Below are 20,605 nucleotides of genomic sequence, written 5' to 3'. Positions count from 1 at the left end.
AAACATGTGTGCAAAAAGTTGATGTTACATCATTAGTTGAGATTTTATTATTTCCTGACACTTCTACTTTCAGTTCCATTGATTGCAGGCACTTTGACTTTGGAAATGGAACATGCCCTTTTGGAACCAGTTGTTTTTATAAGGTATGCGTGTTTGATTGTCACAAAATTTTAACTTACAAATTTCTCTTGCCTGTCATCCTTGCTCTTAGCCTTTCATTCTTTTGTTCCCCACCCAGTTCAAATTACATACAAAAGAAGAAAATACAGAAGATCATTTTAACACTAACACAAACAACAAGATGTCCAAAAAAAAAACATTGAACAGAACACCGGCATAGTAAACAGATGACAGGAGACAATGACATGCCCAAAATACACGGCAAATGAATAGAGAGAAAATTACACTCTCTATCCATTAATCAGGTAGCCATATATTGTCTTTCTTTTTGGTAAATTACATAGTAACACGGGCATGCATCCTCCCCCCTTTTGTGTAAAGTTCCTGCAAATTCTATAGATTCAGATCTGAGATAATACCTTTAGGATTTGTTGCTGTTCTGATCTTCTTCCTCTTCTAAATGTAAAAGGTAATTTTCAGAATATTTAATGCTATTTTGAAACTTGTTTGTCTCTGCAATAACTCATATAGGGCAGTATTGTTTTTAAGGAGCAGACTCCAATGTATTGTGTGTTCTTAAACTACAATAACACCCACCTATTATACCATGACCAAAGGGCATGTCCCTCAAAGGGACATGACCCTCTCTAGATCAGCCCATACTACACTTATAGAAATTGGCGTCCATGAAGGAGATAACACAAATATTAACTAACATAACTACTAGTTATAGTTAGTGCATAACATGTTTATTTCCCAAGGATCGACGCCCATCCTATTTGCAAAGTGTATAGTATATAATGCTTTCAAATGTTATACAAGGGGAGAAGATTAAGGTGCGGTCTGCACTCTCATACTAGTATGATATCACTGTTATAAATTTAACACTCCCTCTTAACTTATTATGCTAAGAGATAACATATCTAGCATCATCAATTACGATGAATAAGCATAGATTGATACTCTATATCTATTTGAATCTTCTGAGCAAATAGTGTCATGGAACACATGATACTGAGTCATATAACCATCTTGTGATATGACTTATACTAGTGAAATCAGTATTGCATGTAATGCAATACACATAGGATAAAATCCGAATAATGATTAAATTCTTCATTTATCCAGGTTGTGACTCATAGGAACTGGCAATCCTATATCACAACTTGATCTTGAGTCAAGATCTACTAGAACATAGGATAAATTCTTCCTTTATCCAAGTTGTGATTCTTAGGCATAGATATGCTTATGTCACAAATGCTCATGAAGTCACCTAGATCTAATAGTAGTTCTATACTGTTCAACACATTATTTGAGAGATCGTAATCTCTCATACTGTCTTTTGTACAAGTATTCATTACCTCAGAGATTGTCACCTTTAAAATAATGAACACAAATGGTGGAGCCCATAACAATCAATAGCCTGACAATAAAATTATTTTATTAATAATATAAAGAATACAAAGAATACAAATGAATATAAAGAATACAAAGAATACAAATATAATGAATATTAATATTTTTTATTAATAATATAAAGAATACAAATGAATTACAATTCAACCATACCAAGTCTTTTCTTGAAGTGATCTATCTTCACTCTAGAGAGAGGTTTGGTGAGAATATCCGTTGTCTGATTTGCAGTGCAAATGTATTCTAATTTTATAGTTTTCCTGTCTACCATATCTCTTACATGATGGTAAGGAATTTCGATATGCTTGGACCTGTCATGAAAAACTGGATTCACTGAAAGCTTGATGGAACTCTGATTATCACAATGAATAATTGACGGATTCATGGCTTGATCAAATAATCCTACAAGTAACTTTCTAAGCCAAACTGCTTCCCAAGAGGCCATCGTTGCTGCAATGTTTTCAGCTTCTGTGGAACTTTGTGCTACTAAAGATTGTTTTCTGCATATCCAAGATATCATTGCTGATTCTAAATTGAAACAACATCCTGAAGTACTTTTTCTGTCTTTAACACTTGTACCCCAATTTGAGTCAGTGAATCCATGTAAATCTAAGTCAACTTTCTTATATCCTTGTAAGTATCTCATAATGTGTTTGACTGCAACTAGGTGAATCTCCTTTGGCTCACACATAAATTGACTTAAGGCATTAATTTGAGTCAGTGAATCTGTTTGTAGAGAGTAGAATCTATAGAAGGTGATTCTGCTGTTGCTTTTTAAAGTTTATGTAGATTGGTCTCTATTAGAGAAGACATAGACTTGCAATTCCACATTCCAAATCTCTTCAAAATATCTAACGTATACTTCCCTTGATTAAGTATAATGCTATTAGAATTCTGCCGTACTTCTAGTCCTAGGAAGTAATGGAGTCCCAAGTCTTTCATCTCGAATTCTCTAATTAGAGCTTTCTTGCATTGATCTATGAGATGATCATCACCTGTTATTAGTAAATCATCAACATACAGTATCAAAATTACCATATCATCTTTATCCCTTTTATAATATAGATTTGGATCGGCTTCATTTTTGCAGAATCCTAAGCCAGTGAGATACTTATCAATTCTTTCATAGCAAGCCCTTGGAGCTTGTTTAAGCCCATAGAGAGCTTTCTTGAGCCTGCAAACAAAAACGTTAGGATTGATGAGTTTCAAATCCTTCAGGTTGTTCCAAATATACCTCTTTTGTAATCTTTCATTTAGGAATGTTGTTTTTACATCCATTTGATGTACTTTCCATCTCTTCAATGCTGTGATGGCTAGAACTACTCTTACAAAGGTGTATTTGACAACAGGAGCAAAGGTTTCTTCATAATCAATCCCTTCTTTTTGAGAGAATCCTTTGGTTACAAATTTGGCTTTATATTTTTCAATGCTACCGTTAGCAACATGCTTTATTTCAAATATCTACTTGGAAGAAACAACATATTTTCCTTCAGGTCTTGGAATAATTTCTCAAACATCATTCTTCATCATAGATTGGTATTCTTCTGTCATAGCTTCTTTCCAAGTTGTATGTTTAATAGCATCTGATGTATTGGTTGGTTTTGATTTAGACAAATCATTCATGTTTGTTGTATAACTAGAAAATCTTTTGGGTCTTTTGCTTTCTTTGACTGTTCTAGGATGTGTAGCAAAGTCTTGTGCTTCCTCTACTGTTTTAATGGCCCAATGTGGTCTTTTCTTCGAATTTTGAGTTTCTCCAAGATTAAGGTTGTGAATTTCATCTTCAATTTCTTCCATGTTCTCCCTTTGAGACTCAGATTCAGTATTTCTTTTAGAACTAGGTAAAGGAGAGGGTTCTTCAGAACATAAGGCTCTTTTGAATGCTAAATCTTCTTCAAAAATTACATCCCTACTAAGTTCAATATTTTTCTCTTCAGGTATGAAAATCCTATATGCTTTAGATGTTTCACTATACCCTACAAAAATACCTTTCTTCACAGAAGGTTTTAACTTAGTTCTCTTTTCTTTTGGAATATGGATATATACAGGGCACCCAAAATCCTGAGATGACTTATATTGGATTTAATTTTAGTAAAGACTTCTTCAGGAGTTTTATCTCTAAGGTAGGAGTGAGGGCTTCTGTTTTGAATATAGAGAACAGTACAAGAGGCTTCTGCCCAAAGATAATATTCAAGATTTTGATCAAATATCATAGCTCTAGCAGCTTTTATAATTGTTCTATTCTTCCTTTCTGCTACCTCATTTTGTTGTGGGTTATAAGGAATGGTATACTCCTTAATTGTTGTTTCATTACAAAACCTTTTAAACAAATTTCCCCTCCATTATCAGTTCTAAGAGTTCTAATTTTATTTCTTGATAAGTTTTTAGTTAAGGTTTTAAATTCTTTAAATCTCTTTAGGATTTCTTTTGATTCCTTGCATTTTAGGAAGTAAATCCAAGTTTTACTAGGGATGTCATCTATGAACATAATATAGTACCAGAATCCTCCAAGAGAAAGAACAAACATAGGTCCACATAAATCTGAATGGATTAATTCCAACACATTATTAGTTTTTCTAGTGCTATCAGGAAATGGACTTTTGGTGTTCTTACCTAGAGCGCATCCTTTGCATATGCTTGAGTGATCTTTATTCAATTTAGGTAAACCAGTAACCATCTTCTCCATGGTTGATAAAGTTTTGAAATTTAGATGTCCTAATCTTCTATGCCATATTTCATTTATGTTTGCAACTTCATGAATTAAAGCTCGAATAGGTTGACTAGGTTTTGAATTTAATTCATACAAATACCCTTTTCTTTGACCAATCAATTTTGCTTTCTTAATTAAGGAGTTCTTAGCCTAGGTTATGACTTTACCATCCATAAATGCAACATTATGTCCATCATCTTCAAGTGCTATAATCGAGATTAGATTCCTTTTTATTTCTGGTACATAGAGTACTCTTTTGAAAAGTAAAGAACTACCTGACTTTAGTTTCAAGGTGCAATTTCCAATTCCTTTGACGAAGTGTGTTGAATTATCACCGATGTTGACTTCGCCATTAACCTTTTTTGACATAGAGTCTAGTGCTTCTTTGTATCCTGTAATATGTCAAGATGATCCACTATCAATTACCCATGCTTTACTTGAGACTTTATTTGATAGTGCTGAATACAATATGTGATTCTCAGGATTATAGTTATCTTCTTCCCTAGTGATGTTTGTACAGTTCACTTGTTGTTTAGAATTCTCAGGGCAATTAGATCTGTAATGTCCAAATTTTTCACATCTGAAACATTTTATTTTGGATAGATCTTTCTTAGGTTTATCATTCTTTTGACTACCCCTTTTCTTCTTGAAATGCTTCTTTTTCCCTTTATAGGAATTTGTATTAAAAACATGAAGTTCTTCATCTTCCCTTTTCAGTTTTCCTTCTTTCTTAAGTTTTCTGGATTCTTCCTGAAGAGAGTCTCCCTTAAGTCTATTGAAGTCAAGAAGATTATCTGTGGCACTTACTCCTTCTGCGAATGTTTCCCATGAATTTGGTAATCCATCTATAGCCATCAGTTTTAGTATTATATCATTAATGATGGTTCCTATACTTGAAAGTTTATCTCTTAGGCTGGCAACCCTTAGGAAGTAAGAATTCATCAATTCTCCCTTCTTTATTTGTATGTGATTTAGTTGCCTTTTTAGTGTGAGAACTCTAGTTGCATTGTTAACCTCATATGCATTTAGTAATGCATTCATCATATTAAATGCAGTATGATGTTTCGTTAGCATGTGTACTATATCATTTTTCACTCCATCTAATATGATCTGAATGGTTTTCCTATTTCCTTTACTTCAGATAGAGTTATGAAGTTCAACAGTAGGTTGTCTAGATTCTGAATCAACAAATTGTTTTACATCATTTTTTTCAAGAGTCATCATGATTTTGAGTTTTCAGGCATCAAAGTGTTCTTTCCCATCAAACCTGTCATGGGGTTTGATTGTGTATGCTATTGAAGATAGGAGAATGATGCTAGATATATATCAAGTTTGATTATTTAATTTGTAGAGCCTAGGTTCGACTACCAGAGCTCTGATACCATGTAAAGTTTTTACATATTCTATAAGTTTAGATATGAGATAATACCTTTAGGATTTGTTGCTGTTCTAATCTTCTTCCTCTTCTAAATGTAGAAGGTAATTTTCAGAATATTTAATGCTATTTTGAAACTTGTTTGTCTCTGCAATAACTCATATAGGGAAGTATTGCTTTTAAGGAGCAAACTTCAATGTATTGTGTGTTCTTAAACTACAATAACACCCACTTATTATGCCATGACCAAAGGGCATGTCCCTCAAAGGGACATGACCCTCTCTAGGTCAGCCCAGACTACACTTATAGAAATTGGCGTCCATGAAGGAGATAACACACATATTAACTAACATAACTATTAGTTATAGTTAGTGCATAACATGTTTATTTCCCAAGGATTGCCACCCATCCTATTTGGAAAGTGTATAGTATATAATGCTTTCGAATGGTATGTAAGGGGAGAAGATTAAGGTGTGGTCTGCACTTTCAAACCAATATGAAATCATTTTTATAAATTTAACATTTTGCCCCACATCTTGGAGATGGGAACTCACTAGGGACGTGGGCACTTCGTTCCCCGATCCTCAGTGGCGCCATCAGATTCTGCCACCTCTACCAAGGATGGGTAATGTCCCAGTGTTGACTATTTGTTGATTTGGCTATTTATGTGAATTCAATGTTTGATGTTCCAATTAAATGCAATGTTCATGTATTTTACTCTTTTACATCTTTATATCTTATATTGCTATACATCTTTTCATGAGTAGCATTTTAAGTACCATATGTATAGTATATACAACCCTCCTGGTCCCTTGCCACCATCCCCTCGCCCTCCCCAAATTAAGGCTCCTTTGCCTCGTTGTCTCAGAAACTTGTCTCCTCGTTCCGGAAACCCGTCTCCTTGTTTTGGAAACCTATCTCCTCGTTTTGCTTTCCCTCGTCCCCCAGGGTAGTGTAACTATGGTAAATTGAAATATCCCAAACTGGATTTTTACTCGATTTCTTTTTCAACAGTATATTTAGGACTGAATATTGCAGATGCATTACGAACACAATTGAAACCCATAGAAATTCCAATAGATATATATTGAGCTTCTTCTTGAATATAATATTCAAAACTCAAACATAGGCAAATGTAATATGATACAACAATGAAACCAGAAGATTCTCCACAAGATAGTAATACGTTCTTTCAAAAATAATATTCAAGATTCGAGCATATAACAATGCGTTACAAACCAATAATATAAAAAACCCAACAAACTCTTATAACTCCTTAAAATATGTTATTGCATTATACAACAACAATACGATAACCAACACTAACAAATCCAATCTTAAATACAATTTAACAGTTAGATTGGAAAATTAGAATAAGAACTTGTAAGCGCTTATGAAACCCCTAAATAGATGTCTCCTTGGACAATGGGTTTGCGTCCATTGTTTGCCAGCACGAGGGGCTACGTCCTCATACTAGTTGAAAGCTGAAGCTTTCTAAATAACTCTAACAAGAGAGAAAACTGAAACTGAATCATAAATCAAACATATCCAAATGAAACAATCTCTTCCTTCTTTTATCCCCATAGATATGACTTTTCGACTTCCCTCCTGGCTTTTCGTCTTATCTCCACTTGTCCTTTTCGCCCACTTTATAACATTAAATTGACCTTTTATATTTTGAGTCCACGCTCTACAATGGTATTTGTCTGACCACCCTTATTTTAGTGAAGATTGTGGATGTAAAGATGGATGTCAGTTCTATTCCTGGGTAGAGACCAAACTACTACTTTGACGTAAAATGTTTCTCACCCTCATTCCCTTGCTCAAAAACTTTGTTCACAATAATGGAAAATGTAAACCAACATCTTAGAGTAATCTTTCAAAATTTGAGGACGTTATATTGCAGTCAGAAGTATGGAGAGGAGCACTGTAATATCCTTGTGAGTCGATAATTAGTTGCTATTGGAGGCCGTTCATACACATATGACTCAGCCCTCAATGTGGAGTCTAAATAAACTGATCGGCAATATAATCTTCTCTGTCTTTTTGGCAAGGAGAAGTCCACGTCGATACCAATCCAATCCAGGGGCTATCGTGAACTAACTGCAGCTGATGAAAAATCTTGGCCACAATGTATGGTTCTGTTGGTATTAATGTGTCGTAGGAAGTTGAAACTGCGGCCAATTTCTTCACTGCAAAACATGAGACTCAACTCTCGATGAATAATCTCAGGTGCCTAGTAGATACTAATGTTTCATAGGCTTATAGAAGCCAAATAATAAATGCCTTGCAATATAGACAAACTCGGTTACACTAATATTGCCAAGATGATAAATTCATTCATGCAAATAAATTCTACAGTCTTGACCTCTGTCGACACATATGGGTGAATATGTTTATTTGCCACAATTGCAATATACATCTTCTTTAGAAGTCTTTTCAAAGATTCCCGCTAAACTTTTGATTAATGCAGACCAAATAATTCCTCACCATTATTCATATTTGGTCCAACCATAGGAGCAAGTCTCCTGTGACGATGCAATCTGCTTTATTGACAGAAAGACTCCTCTATTTGCAAACAGGTATGCTTTCCAAAAGAGAAATACAACTTAGAATGAGAGGAAGTTATCACCTGTGTATCTAGATGCTTCTACTGATTTGACGCTATTATTCTTCTTGCGAACTCCAGAATCCATGCTGCCATGGTTAACTATAGACTTGAATATTTTACTAATTGTTTTTGTTCGTAGAAGCTTCATACATGTAAATGCTTCATGTCTTGTTTCCTGAAATTTTCTCTCTTATAAAACCCTAATGCTAAAACTATCTTTGATAAAAATTTCAGAACTGCGTAATCTCATACACTATTTATATATCTGCAACTAAGTGCTGATCAATCTTTTGGCTATACCTCGCAGGATGGCAGGAACTACGCTCTGATACCATTGAAATATCCCAAACTAGATATTTATTTGATTTCTTTTTCAACAATGTATTCAGGATTGAATGTTGCAGATGTATTACGAACACCATCAAAACCTGTAGAAATTTCAATAGATATTTATCCAACTTCTTCTTTGAATATAATATTCAAAACTCAAACATAGGCAAATATAATATGATACAACAATAAAACCAGAAGGTTCTCCCCAAGATAATAACCTGTTCTTTCCAAAATAATATTCAAGATTCGAGCATATAGCAATGCGTTACAAACCAGTAATATGAAAAACCCAACAAACTCTTATAACTCCTTAAAATATGTTATTGCATTATACAACAACAATACAATAACCAACACTAACAAATCCAATCTTAAATACAGTTTAACAGTCGGATTGGAATACTAGAATAAGAACCTGTAAGTGCATATGAAACACTTGAATTGATGTCTCCTTGGACAATGGGTTTGCGTCCATTGTCTGCTAGCACAAGGGGCTACGTCCTCATACTAGCTGAAAGCTGAAGCTTTCTGAATAACTCTCACAAGAGAGAAAACTGAAATTGAATCATAAATCGCATATCCAAATGAAAGAGTTTCTTCTCCTTTTATTCCCACAGCTGTGACTCTTTGAGTTCCCTCCTGACTTTTCTTCTTATCTCCACTTGTCCTTTTTGCCCACTTTATAACATTAAATTGACCTTTTATATTTTGAGTCCACGCTCTCCAAGTCAATTTTAATATTATATATAATACGCCTTTAACATTTCTTATGTCCCATTCTAATGTCACAAAAAAGGGGACATTACATAAATTATCACACATAATTATTAGCTTGGAGATGTGGGGTTATAGATTTGACAGTTGGCATATGCTTTTTAATTTTAATTTTTTTTTTTCTGATTTCTTGTTTCGGAAATTTGTGTAGTGCTTTATAATTTAATTCTACGATAAATGTGATGCTTCCATTTTGAAATAGGATTCAACAATAAATACTAAAATAATAATAATAAATTAATAAATTAATAGATGAATAAATAATAATAAGTTATAATATAATTTATTATTAAATCAATTATATCATTAATATAGTAATGAAAGAATATTATATTTTATTAGATGCTAATGAATAAATACAATATAATAATAATATAATATTTAGTATTATATCATAATATAAATAAAATATAATAATTAATATAATATCATTTCATTATAATAACAACAATAGCATAAGAATATAGAATAAGTTTCAAATAAATAAATAATAAAATTTTAAATAATAGTATAAAATAATCCATATCTATAAAAATAATGATATATTATTAAAATAGTATAATGTTAATATAATAATCAACAATATATAAGTTGAAAAATATATTGTATATAATAATAATATGTTATTTATTAATAACAATACTAAAGGTATTTCAGGAGAGTCGTGTCTTTCCTTATTCTCCCGTAAGGATGTATAGTGGCAAATCGAACTTCAATTTGGTGGGGAGGAATATGGTGCATGCTCTGCATAGTTGAATCTTTGGGCCTTCCACGTGGCCTGTCTAGATGGTTTCTGGCCTTATCTTTATGCTGATTCATGAACTGATTGAAGTTTATCAGTTATCTCACATCAGCTGGTAACTGTAAGTACTCATCCTTGTCTACCATATTGTCATCGGTAATATGAGTCTCCTCTTCCTCTGCTTTTGGATCAGGATCCCTTTTCACCGGAGGAGGAAGGAAAGTGGGGCGTACAGGTTGATCAAACCTTGTATCTGCTGTTCTGTTGTGAGTTCCTTGCCTTGCTGTACTCCAACTGTACTAGTTGCTAGATCTTCTAGAGTGAGAATGACCAACTCTCATTTGATCCATAGCAGTGATCATTTCGTCCTGAGATTGCTGAATCATTTGCTGTTGTTGATGAGCAAACATAGTCAAGAAATTATCTAATTGATTATTTAAATCATGAGGAGGACCTCTGTCCTCTCTTTCCCATTTTGGTCTCAACTGGAGTAGTTTCTACTTCGTCTTGTTGCGCAACTTTACTCCTTGTATTCTATCTATGTGATTCAATTCCTTTGGAGTGTATAGAAACCTGTTATACGAACATGCAAACAAAAAGCACAAAAAAGAAAATTGAAACCTCATAGGCTGGCAAGGTTTGTGACTTTGATACTCACTGAAATATCCTTACTAAGGATTTAACGAAAAATATATTAATTCTCAAAACAATCTGTAACTCAAACTTTTACAACGAAAAAACTAAATCTGACTTGAAAAAGATACCTACAGTAGAAAAGTTTTATTATTCGGTGTAGTGCCTACCCTTAGTTTGCATTTTTGCTATCATTGCCAAACTCTTTTAGGCCAGTTTTATGCTTGTTGATTAGTAGTATTGTTTTGAGATTATTAGATATTGTTTCAGATTCAATTGATTTATGATGAGATTACTTGGTACTCTATACTTCATATTTGGCATGATGATTATTACAGTGTTTTCAGTTATTAATGATGATTAGTTAGATGGATTATCATATGTGTATTCTTACGGATGCTTACCCCATACTGCATGTGTATGGTGTGCGTGTATGTTTTCTTTATGTATGGCGTGTCTGATGTGGTTAAGGAAGGGAGTCGTAGTCACCTGCTAGTCGGGATCTACACAAAGCACCACTTCTTGCCATTGCCTGTTTACTTTAGAATATTGTGTTTGTACATTTGTGGATTTTATGTAGATTGCAGGTACCGGGTATTGACTTCCCTGAATTGCAAGGATGAGTGTACTCTATCGCATTATCTCAATGGTAAGAGAGGGGAGATAAATTCTTAAGTTCAAATCCGAAACGTTTAAGCCATTTGTCCTAGAAAATTAAGACAAATATCTGAGTTGTTTACTTTCCGAATGCGTTGGATGACGTTAATTTGTGATTATAATCCTTTAGTTCAATCTTGTATGTGTCTTTCTATGATGGGTTTTCGTATTTTGTTTTATAAGTCTTTGGTGATTTTTCTATTAATTAAGTCAAATTAAATGATTAAATTTAATGAAAAATTATTATGATATTTTAATATCTAATTATATTTAATTAATTGAGAAATTAATTAAATAAAAAATATTAAATATAAAGATAAAAGTTATAAATTTAAATTTTAGAACGTGATAATATTTTTTTAATTTAATAATAATAATATTTAGAGTTCATTTTTAAATAAATGCTAAATGCTATTATTATTTAAGCTAATAAATATTTTATCAATAAATGTTTCAAAAATAAATTAAAGCATGAAAAGATATTAATTTATTAAGAGTTTTAAAATTGCATAAAGTATGCATAAGATTAAAATATAACAAATAAATAAAAAAATGGAAAAGATATTAATTTATCAAAAGTTTAAAGATTGCATAAAGTGTGCATGAGATTAAAATTTAATAAATTAATTAAAAAGAGGAGTCAAGTGAATTAAATAAAGTTATTTTATAATTCATTAAATGTGCATGAAAATGATAAAAAAAAAGATAATAAAGAGTTAAAGAGTTGATGTTTGGTGAGCAAGGAGTCCTCTCGGGTGGCACAATTAGTGCCGTGAATTTAGGAGAGAACTCCTTATCATCAATGGGGGTTCATTTTCAAAGGACCGCAAATTTTGGGAAGGAGAAAGAATTTCTGAAGAGAAGGTTTTTGATAGGAGAAATTTCTGTCACAATCTTCTTGGGCGTAGCGATTAGCATTAGAGTCCAGGTAGATTCTTGTGATTATTCGCACAGTTTATTACACCTTTTCCTTTCTTGTCTTCATTGTGGCTGTCGAATGGTTATCTGAATAAATCTTGTGACGAATGTTTCAGTATTGTGAATTTCTAATATGTATCTTAATCTTCTGTACATGGGAAAGATTAAAAGATCAATATATTCCTTTTTTAGTAGATTTAAAAGTGGAAATTGAATGGGGAAGGGTTTTGCATTAAATTCGAAAATTTCAATTGAGAATTCGATCGGTTGGTCATATTTCCTCTATTTGAGTAAAGCTGAAACTTTTTTATTAAAAAAAATATTAAAATTAGTTATATTTATAATATTGGGGAAAGGGGAAATTTGTTTTGTTTAAATAATAAAATTGTAAAAAAAAATATTATTATTTAGGGGGAGGTTTGTTTTAAAAACAAATCTTAAAAAATAAATAAAAAAATAAAAAAATAATGGTTTGTTGGCGGGGGCTACCAACTCTATCCGACCCTCCTATCTTCCTCCCTCGGCCGCCAAGGTAGCAACTGTTGAGGTAGTGACTGCCTTAGGCAGCGGGCCGCTAGTTGGCCGTCCCTTTAAGGGACTTGCAATTTGAAATCGCATTCATATGAATTGTTTTTTTTTTAAATTTTATTTATTAATTGTATTTTATAAAAATTTAATTATAAATTAATAATAATTTTATTAAATAGTTTTTGGAAATTAATTTTATTATTTACTAATTTAATTATTAATAAATTATATATTTAAATATAGTTATTTGTAATTAATAAATTTATTAATAGTTTTGTTAAATATTAATAAATTAATAAATTAATAAGATACTAATATAATTGTTTATTTCATAATTATTAATTTAATTTGATTAAGATTTGCTTAATGATGAATATTGTTTAAATGGGTTAAATGGGGTTTTAAATTTAGTTTTTATAATTATCATTAATAATATTGATTTTAATAAAATTGTAATTATTTTATTGGAAAATCAATAAGTATTATTTTAAACAATTTAGATAAATAATTATTCTTAAGTCATTTTCTGAATCATGGACTGAAAATCGAATTAGGGTAATAGTACTTTTATTCAAATATAAGAAATGGGTCAAACTATAAGGATTAAGATGTAATCTTTTAAACTTGAAAACTTACATTGAACGAAAACTGGAACCTTATTGTTTAACTCAATTGTGTTTTCAAATCAAACCAAATTAGGAGACTACTCTGTTTTTGTGTGTTGTTTGTGTTTCAGGTTTTGGGTTGACTAAAGTGTTGACCAGTTTAGGATGTCTACTAGAGGCTTGGGAGTTCTGTGGTTGTGATTTTATGATGAATTGATCTTGATCTTTCAAACTCAATCATGGTTTTGTGTTGGTATGCTCTATGATTAGGATAATACTAAACTCCATGATTCAAACACGCTGAAACTTGTAAATGAGTTAGACCCTAATCTGTACCAAATATTGATGCCATAGATCACCCTTTGTTGGAAAGAAATTGACAAACTTGTTGTAGAGATATTTCAGCGTCTGATATGCAGCACCGAAGAAGAGACTAGAGGTTGTTGAACAATTGACTTTCCAAACTTGGTTGTGTGTCCAAGGCGGCAGTCTGGGGTTTGTGTCCCAATTGATGACAGACTTGTAGAACAGTAAAAGTCATAATAACAATAACATAATCCTCTTTTGAACTTGACCTTCCCTATAAGGTTGCCACAACCCTAAAGCCAATATTATTAGGGCAACGAAACATGAACTCCACCACCAAGCTAAAAACATAATAATTTGAGCCACAACTTTAAAGTTTGGAATAAATAAAATGATTCTCTTTTAATTGTCATACGACCCCTTCTATGACTGAAAATTAGGGACTTAAGTGAGATTGGTCCCACCACCACCAAAATAACTCAATTTCCTCCTTTTCTAAAATTAGCCTTAGTGTTGGAGGATAAAGTTTTTACACTTAGCAAATTAATTGAATTACTACAGTTGCTAAAGAGGGGACATGACAATGTCCTTATTTTGAAATAGGATTTATAATAAATAGTTAAAAGATAATAATAAATTGATTGATGAATAAATAATAATAGGTTATAATGTAATTTATTATTAATATAGTAATGAAAGAATATAATATATTGAACACTATAATATAGTAATATATTAAATGTTATTGAGTGAATAGAATATAATAACAAGAACTCTTGGATTCTTTGCCTAATGTTTAAGAAATAGCCTTAAAATAGTAGAATAACTATAAATGTTCCAAACAAATAAAATAGTAAATGGATGAAGACAAGTTTTTTTACAAAGTGGATGAAGACAAGTTTTCTTACAAAGTGAATGAAGTAGGCGCGCAAAATTTACTTTGATAATTTTGTTGGTATTTTAGATAGGGGTAGACATCTAAAATCAAAGAATAATAGAGCATTCCAAAAAATAATTTTACAAATTTCTAATTCTCATAATTTAAAAATATAAGAGTACTTAGAATAAATAGTGTCGTAGTTTCGATTTCAAACCAATATTGTTAATGTCATATTTTCCATTTCAAACCAATGTTGTTAAAAATCATATTTTGAACATAATGAAGAGGGAAAATAATATGATTATATTTTAAAATTAATCAGTTTGATTATTAAGTCATAATTTTTAAAATTATCATATAACAAATAATAAATACTGTTTAAGAAATTGTTTTTAAGAAAATAAATATATCATTTTGACTTCAACTAATTATTAAATAATCTCAAACCAATTAAATAATGTTTTACCAAATGTAAAATTAGATCTAATAATTAATAAAGTAAAACTAAACAAGACAATAAATATAAAGTAAAATGGAACAATATTTCAAGTAAAATTTTCTTTTTCTAAAAGTGCAGCCGATTGTTGTTTCCATACTTTGCTTTATCTGTTGTGATTTATTTAGTGCTTTCTAGAAATGAGTGTTGGGTGGCCTCTTTTGGGAAAAAATAAAATAAAATTCCACAATAAAGTTAAGATAATAGTTTTATCCTATGAGGATTAAAGAAGCACTTATCTTGTTGGTACAATGTTATTATTCTCACTGAATGTAATGGAATTTCATTAGGTGTTGAAATAAATTTATTATACCGTTTTCAAAAAAAAAGATAACTATCAAGTGGGTGACGATGGGTTTAGCAGATGAAGGTTTATATCATCTGATCCAAGCGGTGGATTAACTCAAAGTTTGTACTATTCTTGGTAACAAACCAAAGGAGTAGTTTGCATTTTCCTTGAGATGATTAATTATGCCCGAGGATCGATGTGGAGGATTAAGCTGTGCAGGATTTGTAGGTGGATGTTTTTCTTTTAGTGAAAGAGGGAAAAGGAGAAATATTAATGAGTGGAAAAGGGAATACGATAACTAGCAAATAAACTTGCTGCTTGAGGAGGGTGGAGACAATTAGCAACAACAAATGAGGAGAAATGTTTTGATCTGATTGCCTTGAGATGGACACAAACATGTGCTGGTGTGGCTGAGAGAGCTTAGGGCCAGTCTTTCAGAGGGTGGGAAGGTTAGCTCCCTGACCTATTCATGGTAATGGTGTTATATGCTTTCTACTGTATTAGCCTTGCAGATCATAATACTCGAAATGGTCAACTTGGTGGGGGCCTGTTGCAGAGTCACATGGCTCTTCTAAGTCTAATTTGTCGTCATGCTCTTGATATGTTACACTATTTTTATGACTCTGGAAGCTTCGTGATTTTCCATTTAGTAAGTTTGAGACCACAATTCATTGAGGGGTTAGCTCAAGTTGTTCATGTGCCTAGGATGTGTTTTTGTTGCACATAAGCCTTCAGTGTGCTAAGAACACTTATTATAGGATATTGAAGGAAGTCCAAGGGCTTGCTATAGATTTGGGCCCTTGTTGGGTGTGGTCTCTAGTGCTTTAATCTCCTTACGGGCATAGGATTTCCCCTAAAAAACAACCCCAACGAAATCATTCGCCTCAAGCTTTTGCTGCTTTTGAAAGTCACTATAAGACTTCAATGCCACTGGTATTCGGCAGAGTTGCCATGACTGATTTCAAAGTGGCTGAAGTAGTTTTTTTTCGTTAAACTTCAAGAACATTCGAGAGTTCTATTTTTCTAATTTTTGAGTACAAAAAATAATATTATCCTTGGGAAAAATGTCACTAACCAATTAGAAAATAAAAATTATTGACTCAAAATTAATTAAAAAATAAATAGATTTTTCAACTTCAGAAATTCATTGATTTTAGTTGTAAACATTATTTCTGACCACAATTGAAAACATTAGTTCCCTGCCTATGTATAAGCAGGGACTAATAATAATATAATATTTAGTATTATATCATAATATAAGTAGAATACAAAGTTGCATGGACACGGATACGATATCGGATACGAGTACAGTATCGGGTACGGGTACGACCATTTTTTAGGACCTCTCATTTGGGAACGGCAGGATACAACATTCATATAACACTTATATATATATATATACACTAGGTTGCACGGGTACCTTGCCCCCCCCGGACCAAGATAAGTTCAAACCGGTTCCAAGTTCAGGTCCGGTTCGAACTTGGTTCGACTAGGGTCCTCTTTTTCTTAGACTTGGTTAGCTATGGTTCAAACTGGGGTTTAAACCTGGGCGAACCACCTCCAAAGAATCGCACCCAGTTCAAACCCACTACTACGGACGACACTTTAAGTGTTTTATTTGCAATTTTGTATAATTTTTTGGTGTCCATGTAACCTAAAAAGGTGTTATTAATTGGTTTTGTGCCCTCTCATTGTCATTTTATGTTTCTAAATAGATTATTTTGTCTTAAAGGAGAGCACATAAGATTTTGAGCAAGCATCCGATTGTGCAAGGAGGAGTTTGAAGATTGATTTGTTGGTGTTCTTCAAGTGTTTGTGCATCATTCATACACATTTGCAAACTTGCAATGGCTGGAAAAGGTAAGATCTTATTCCATTTGCTATTGGTTTTGCTCTAGTTTTTTCATTTTTACATTTCTCTTTCAATCTTCATATGTTCTTGAATATTTTCCATTATTCCAAAATTTGTCATTTTTTTGCATATAAGTTATGAACATGTATCTAATTTCTTGCCATAGGGAAAGGAATGTCATCTACCTCTTCATCAATAGGCAAGACTGAACAAAGAATGGAACCCAACTCTGATTCTGCTTTATGGAAGTATGTAAACATTATAAAACCCCTTCCAGGAAGTGGTGCATTCCGTTGGAGATGTTGGGGATGTGGTGTAAAAAGAAATAGTTCTTATTATCGTGTGGTAGGTCATTTATGTGGTTATACTGGAAGAGGAGTCAAGAAATGCTCTGGCAAAAAAGGTGCCCGTGTACCAAATCAAACTGTGTTAAAATATATTGAAGAGCATGAGGCAACAAAAGAGAGAGAAGGGTGTAGGGCAACATAACTCAGTAGCAATAAAAGTAAAAGAGCAAAGGGAATGCAACTCCCCTTAGATGTTATAGTACAAGACCACTGCTTCTTCCGTACTGCAGCAGACACTGACACTGAATTTGTCCACGTTGTACACAAAAGAAAGGGGCCACTAGAAACTTCTTTTCAAAATAAGGGTCGGGAAATTGTTGACATTGAGGTGGGAAGATGCCTATATGCAAATGGGTTGTCTTTTAATGTTGTCCGCTCTCCATTTTGGAAGGACATGTTGAGGAGTGGCAATGAAGCTCCAAAAGGGTATTGTGGCCCCGGGTATGAGAAAGTGTGCAACACCTTGTTGGATGATGAGGTCCAACGTTTTGATAATCAATTGAAACCCATAAGGGAGTCATGGGTTGAGATAGGGGTGACAATTGTTTCAGATGACTGGAAGGATTCCAAGAATCGTCCCTTGATCAATGTCCTTGTGGTGTCCCCTAAAGGGACAATGTTTCTGAAAGTGGTGGATTGTGAGGGCAAAGTAAAAGATGGGCCATTTATTGCTGATATCCTAATTGAGGCCATTGAACAAGTGGGTGCAAGAAATGTTGTCCAAGTCATAACGACGAATGCAAAGAATTGTAGAGCAGTAGGTTTGTTGGTTGAATCACTATATCAACATATCTTTTGGACACCTTGTGTAGTCCATTCACTCAATCTTATGCTACCAAAGATTGGGAACCAAATTGAGTGGATCAAAACAGTGTATGAAGAAGTTGAGGACATACAAAATGTTTGTCACAAACCACCACATGACTCAATCTCTTTTCAGGAACTACTCAAAATTAGAGATATTGAAGGTAAATGAACTTGAACTCAAGTTAGTAATTTAATTTTTAATATTTGACAATTTTTGATTTTTCATATTTTACTTATACAATTGCCAATGTGTATACTTTTTCTAATTTTCTAAAATATGTATTTAATAGTTGTTTTTTGCTCTAATTTATGTCACAGGGTGCTGAGACCCATTTTGCATCCCATATAATCGTCTTAAGACGACTTGTGCAAGTGAAAGATGCACTTCAAGGTATGTAAGCAAAAGAACACTGAAAGGGCAAACAAAATAAAGGATAGGCTATTGGCTGAGTCATGGTGGGAACATGTAGAAAATCTCCTTAAGATCACTGAGCCCATTATGAGCATGCTTAGGTATACTGACATGGATAAGCCTTGCCTCAGAGAGATCTATGATGGCATAGACTCAATGATTGAGAAGATCAAGCAAGTTATAAATGAGGAGGAGCAAGATCTGCAAGAGACCTTTTTCAAACAAGTGCGAAAAATTACTAATGAAAGATGGAACAAAATGATCACTCCATTACATTTGCTTGCCCTATGCCTTGACCCACAAATACTATAGCTCACAATATTGTGATTTACTAGAAAGGTTGCCACCATATAGAGATATGGAAGTGTCTGAGGGGTACCAGGCAACATTTAGTAGAATATGTCTTGATGATGATATGAGAGATGTAATCATGGATGAGCTGATAGAGTTTGTCAATGCTAGAGGTCTAAGTAATGATGCTCTTCATCATCGGTTCATGAAGGATGCTCATGGTTGGTGGTACGCCCATTGCCAAAAATTTTAAACATTGCAGCCCCTTGCAATCAAAGTTATATCACAAGTAAGTTTTATTTTTTAAAAATTAATTCACTTTATCTTCAAAAGAATCATGACTAGATAGTGATTTAAATTTTTTTAAAGATTGAATTAATTCTTTTTTAATTGCTTACCCTATGTTGTCTTTATAGGTTGCTAGTTCTTCTGCATTAGAAAGAAATTGGAGCCCTATTCTTTCATCCATTTGGTGAAGCAAAATAGGTTGCAATAAAAAAAAGTAGAGAACCTGGTACTTTTGCATAACAACTTGCACGATCTTTCACACAAGAGTCAAGAATACAAAGAAGGGAAGACAAAGAAGTGGGATGTAGGTGCAGAGATTGCGGACTTGGATGCCTCCTTTGTTGGGCTTACAATTGATGATTTTGATGACTTTGATGTCAATACCATTGTTGATTCTGCTGCTGATCCCATTGGCCTTGGTGCAAATAATACGGGAGGTGAAGAAGGAGATGAAGAAGAAGAAGATGAATATGAAGAAGATGAAGATTGAAGAACTTAGAACTAAAAAATCTGAATTTTAATAGATTTTCATTCCATTAGTTAAATCATGAACATGAAACAATGGTACTTGAACTTGATATTTTAAATGTTTTGAATCTTTGATGTTGAAGTTGATTGAACTATGTTACTATTTGATAGTATGATCACTATGATATGTTACTGTTTATGGTGTTTTAAAGTTTTTGTTGTTTAAATGTGTTTATTTTACTATGCTACATTCTAATTTTAAACGTATGCTTCATAAAAATGTGTGTGTATATATATATATATATATTTTTTTTTTTTTCTTTTTAAATTTTTTTTTTTTTTTTTACATGTTTTTGTACTAACAAACCCAAACGAACCCAAACTCCTTTCCAAAATTTTGTCAAACTTGCAAACCGGTTCTCGAACTTCAAACTTGGAATTGAACTCGAACCGGCAACTTTGTGTGCGTGTATATATATATATATACGTAACAAATTTTTTGAGTCATTAAAGAAGATTTTCATTATAATTAAAGTATTATGAACACATAATTGCGACATATTCCAAAATACTGTAGTTAGATATAGTTTTATTAGTAAAATGAGATTCAAATACATAAATACTAAGTTTGGCAGAATCACATACTATAAAAAATATCATCACTATTCTCTTGAAACTTGAGATCTAGATCATCAAGATTCTCTAAAGAGTTAGGATAGTTGGATCGAGTGCGACCACCACCTAGATTCT

General features: G+C 32.7%; 1 protein-coding gene across 2 annotated transcripts in view; it reads left to right on the top strand.

The window, feature by feature from the left end:
• The window catches only part of LOC149578421 (zinc finger (CCCH-type/C3HC4-type RING finger) family protein), a 99,061-nt gene that overhangs the window by 35,333 nt on the left and 43,123 nt on the right, over window positions 1–20,605 (top strand). For both annotated transcript variants that reach the window (XM_089829036.1, XM_089829037.1), the window contains one exon: window positions 74–143. In XM_089829036.1, the coding sequence (XP_089685162.1) occupies window positions 74–143 (70 nt within the window). The remainder of the gene's footprint in view (window positions 1–73; window positions 144–20,605) is intronic.

This window comes from Cupressus sempervirens, chromosome 1, assembly GCF_028749045.1.
Source record: "Cupressus sempervirens isolate cs-2001-9-10 chromosome 1, ASM2874904v1, whole genome shotgun sequence".
NCBI lineage: Eukaryota > Viridiplantae > Streptophyta > Pinopsida > Cupressales > Cupressaceae > Cupressus > Cupressus sempervirens.
This window is presented reverse-complemented; position numbering and strand designations above follow the sequence as displayed.